The sequence below is a fragment of the Stegastes partitus genome, unplaced genomic scaffold (assembly GCF_000690725.1).
Source record: "Stegastes partitus isolate 25-593 unplaced genomic scaffold, Stegastes_partitus-1.0.2 Scaffold899, whole genome shotgun sequence".
Classification (NCBI taxonomy): Eukaryota; Metazoa; Chordata; class Actinopteri; family Pomacentridae; genus Stegastes; species Stegastes partitus.
Window position 1 is genome coordinate 276,729 of NW_007578630.1, and position 4,595 is coordinate 281,323.

The window sequence follows — 4,595 nt, forward strand, 5'->3', positions numbered from 1 at the left end:
GAAACAGATTAATAAAGCACAAGCTATTGTATCAGATATTTCTTTGTTTTATGAGTTAGTCTGCTCAGTATGCAATGCAATTTACTGTAATTCTGTGATATTGGCTTTGCTTTGTTCTGACTGATCTATTTTACATGCTTTTTCCCCCTGCAGATCACGTGTTTGAGAAAATACTTTACTCCCCCTCTAATCCTCCTGAGGTGATTAAGATGCTACAAAAAGAGTTAGAAGAAACAGGATCACAAACAACGGACCCCTACATGGAGAAGAAAAGTCAGTTGATAGCCTACTGCTATATGCCGCTAGCTCATGTTTGAAGAAGATTAGGACACCAAGCGCTATCTGTGCCATGTGTAAAATATACTAAATGTGTAGCATGTGTTTAGCAGACATGTAAACAAGGAAACAACACTGGTCTGGTGCTACGGTGTAAAAATGGTTAATCATGATGCACAAAAATGTAAGATCAGACTGTTGTCTCCGTCTAATACGACTAGTCTGTTATAAGTTTTCACTCAGAAAAGGTTTTGAGGATGAGACTACAAGTAAGAAATGCTTTCCGGGATGAGGCTTTTTTTCTGGGAGATTTAAATTTTTGTAAACATATCAAACAGAATAAGGCGCACCACAGAACTTAAGGTATTACACAAAATTTTGATAGGAATTAGAAGCATTTCGTACCACACACTGTTTTCTCACACTGGGGGCACTTGTCATTACTAGCACAGGGTCATGGCCACACATCAGTTTGCTGAGGCAAGTGCAATTAAAAACATGTTTAGCCACTGATGTTAATTTGTAGAATAATAACAAATAACAGCAACAAAAGAGATGTTTGTGTCCTGCACTAATTCAAAGTTGAATAAGTTTCTAACAATACCACATGTTGTTCTTCTGCAGCTTACTAGATGGTGAAGAAGATAGCTAAACTTTTGATCATGTGCTGCTTTTTTTTTTTTTTTTTTTTAATTTGACGGCAACATAAAAACTCTACATGCTGAAAATCGCTATTGCTATGGCCCCATGCACTTCACTTCAGCAACTGGAGAAATGTATCACTTGACAAGCTTGATATGCCCAGTTACAGTTGCTAAGCAATTATTATCTGTGTGGTAGAAGGGTTAAACAAACCGTCAATCCCACCTTGAAGTAGCTTGGTGAAGTTTCAGAGGCGCACATAAATAATTCAGCATCTTTAAATAAAATAAACTTTGCAATTACTAAAAGTAGATGAAATATTTGAAAAATGTAATATAGGTAAATTCATCACATAGTAATATTATTCACTTTGGTCAGTTGTGCTTCTTACGTTAAAGTGTAATTTATCTTTTAAACAATGAATGCAAGTGTGAGGCGATCAATCTCTTTCTCTGGTTGTTCTGTAGAGGAGATAATTGATAAAGCACTCAAATCCTCCGAGGAGATGGCTCAGGCAAGGCAGATTCTACACAGGATCACGACTCGGAAAACCTACAAGTTTCTGGGCGAAAGGGATGCTGAGAGACCCACAGAGGTATGCACTAATGTCTATGTGCGCCTATATTGCATTAAACATCTGTGTGACACAGCGGGCGGGCTGTGGCAATAATCTGAACATTCCGATTAATTTTTAAAAAACAGTGTCTTACTGGAAGTTCATAAAGCGGGAAGTCATGAATAGAATAAAGTAGAATAGAATAAAACTTTATTGATCCCTTCAGTGCAAACCTCAGGGAAATTATTGAATTGTTGAGCATAAGATTGTTCATTAATGGATGTAGAACATTAAAAAAAATATATGATTTCATTTTTAAAAACTGTTTTTTGCATCTCAACTCAAAATTAACACAAACACTTTTTCTATTTGCTTGCAGTGTTTATGGTTTGGTTTCACTCTCACAAGCCAATTATTAGGACAAAATATTGTTTTGTTTGTAAGACTCTAAGACTTTGGTTGCAGTTCAAATTCTTTTGGCTGTCACTTCAACCCTAATCTGGTAGGCAGGTGTTTCTATGTCGAGAAAGCCTGGGCGTTTCTTTATAATCTCTTTTCAGTGATCATTATTCATATTATTCTGTGAAAGAGATGACCAAATGAGAAATAAGTAACTGAGACGCTGTTTGGTGGTAGAGTTGGCTGGTAATCTGATTCCAAGCTCCAGCTGTGTGTAAAAGCCTCCATCACCAAGACCATCATCCACAAGGTTGCTGTCTAACAGCACTGCAATACCTGGGCCGGCTAGGATCATTATTTTGCAAAAGCTCCATTTGCCCTATACTCATAAAACATTAAGCTTGTGTTTAGGATTTTCACACTCTGAACAAATTTTTGCAAAAGTTCTGTTTTAGTGTTTCAGAATGGACAGGACCGACAAAAAGAAAAAACTGGCACGAACACATATCCATATTTGTTAATGTACCAACTTAGGACATGCTGTGTGGGAATGAGATGGACCAAATCTCAAGACCCTGGTCTCTCCTGTTTCTCACCCTTTTTTTTCTCGCTCCCTCAGGAGTTGATCAAGTCTTGGAAAAACCAGCTAGCTATCTTCCCCCCTGCGGGGGACACTCGTCAGGTCACACTCAGACCAGAGGACTTGGAGATTGTTGTAAGCTTTTGTCCTAATAACTTACCTCAGTTTTCCTAAATCGTGGGCCTTGTTGTTTATCAGACTGATTAATAAGATGTAGCCTCCCTAGTGCTGTTGCATCATTTTTTTTAAATGCAAACAATGCTTACTTCTGATGTTTTTCTTATAGCACTTCAACATAGGCCATGGGAAACAACATGAGGCCTTCATCAGTAACACATACTTCTACACAAAGAGAAACCCCAACAGACCATTCCGGTTCCCCCGAGATAAGGTCAGAAATAAGTCATATCATTAAAAGTTTTGAGCCTAATTTTTCTTTGCGTGAGCTGTTTGTTCATGGTGTGTATTTCTTTGCAAGGCAGTTTTGTAATATCATTGTTTCTACATTAATGCCATTGTCATTCTTGTCAGGTGTTGAAGCATCTCCCAAAGCTCATGTCTGAACAGTTCATTGGGGTTTACTGTAAGAACTCTGACAATGAGGTTGTGGAGGCTGCCCAGAAGAAGTTTGACCAGTGGGACGAAAAACTGGACTCTCAGGTATTATTTAGATATACAATGTTAAGTATAGAATAAGTATTCTGTGGGGCTTTCAGGGATCCATTCATTGCAGTAGGTTTTAGTAAGTTACAAGCAATAGAATGGGAATATGTTCAGGCAAGGAGAAGTTAAAAATGTTACATCTTAATAATATTTACAGTCATTGTTAATTAATCTGCTTGTTATTTTCTTAAACAATCATCTAAATAATGCACTAATAGTTAGTGTACTTGTTTGTATTTGGTCTATTTGGTAATATTTGGTAGCATCTTCCAAAAGCTTATTGTTTCACTCTATTCAATAGTCCAAACCCCTGCAAAAAGAAAGTTCTATTTACTGTCACATAAAGAAATAAACCTGTTTCCCCTCAGGTTCACTGCAGACAATACAATAAAACTGCATCTTTCACCAGGCACTGCTCTTTCAAATACTAATGCACATGTCTGTGCTGTCTTTATATACAGGATGGAGGCAAAGCAACACCAGAAAACATCACATAAAGCTAAAAAAAAGTGAGAGGTGGAGATGAACATAGATAATTTCATCTGCTTCATTTTAGATTCCCTTCCATATGCAACAGTCTATGTCATATATTAAACTGAATCACTGTTTCCTACCATGTTTGAATGACAAACATGCAATAATGTACTTCTGCTTGAACAATCAATCATACTTTGTTTTATTAGATATTGGCCACAGTCGTGCTGTATGCTGCATGAGTGATAGAATCTAATTTGCGGTTTGGGTATTGTGACTATTTAGTGACTTAGAGTAATTCTAATTAAGCACAGACATCTCATAAAATGCTATTTCGTTTGTGAGTGATTTTCTAAATGTTTTTGGTTGTTGATATATGTCTGACTTTGCTATCTATATTTAAACTTTCAACATTTTATTGTCACTTTGTCAGTTTTTAAACTTTGTGTTTTAATATCTCTTATTGGTAGCATAATTTAAAATATATAAACATTGCTGCATTTTGAAATGGGCTGCTTGGAAGCACTTTGTATCATCACAAAATATTTTAAATAAATGATTCATTACTATTATGATTACACTACATAATACACATTTTCATTGTACTCCCACCTGTACGGGTTAAGACAAAGTTTGGGTTCTGATGTATTTTTCTCATAGTGTAACAATTATATATTTTAGATGGTTTGGTAGCTATTGATGCCTGGTCCAATTGAAATAAAGCTCTTTTTTTCTTTCTGAAGTGTCCTTATCAATTTCTAGACTTGTTCAAGACGAGACGCATTTATGATCAAATTTCTTGTATGTATTTTGTCCATATTTCAACATATTTACAACACCATGCCCGTCACTTTTGTTATCCCTGTTCCCTTTATTTAAAAGTGTTTTTTTTTTCTCCTTGTATTTGAGATTTTTCTTTTTAAAGATATATTTTTGGGCTTTTCCACCTTTAATGACAGTTTGACAGTGAAGATAGACAGAGAAATGTTGGGAGGAGAGTGGGGG

The 4,595-nt window shown here is 36.1% G+C and overlaps 1 protein-coding gene across 1 annotated transcript in view; it reads left to right on the forward strand.

The window, feature by feature from the left end:
- LOC103366036 (deoxynucleoside triphosphate triphosphohydrolase SAMHD1-like) overlaps positions 1–4,326 on the forward strand; it is a 10,381-nt gene extending 6,055 nt beyond the window's left edge. The window contains exons 12-17 of the mRNA XM_008293654.1: positions 154–273; positions 1,386–1,513; positions 2,493–2,588; positions 2,740–2,844; positions 2,985–3,113; positions 3,578–4,326. Coding sequence (XP_008291876.1) covers positions 154–273; positions 1,386–1,513; positions 2,493–2,588; positions 2,740–2,844; positions 2,985–3,113; positions 3,578–3,613 — 614 coding nt within the window. The 3' untranslated portion in view covers positions 3,614–4,326. The remainder of the gene's footprint in view (positions 1–153; positions 274–1,385; positions 1,514–2,492; positions 2,589–2,739; positions 2,845–2,984; positions 3,114–3,577) is intronic.
- The last annotated feature ends 269 nt before the right edge of the window (positions 4,327–4,595 follow it).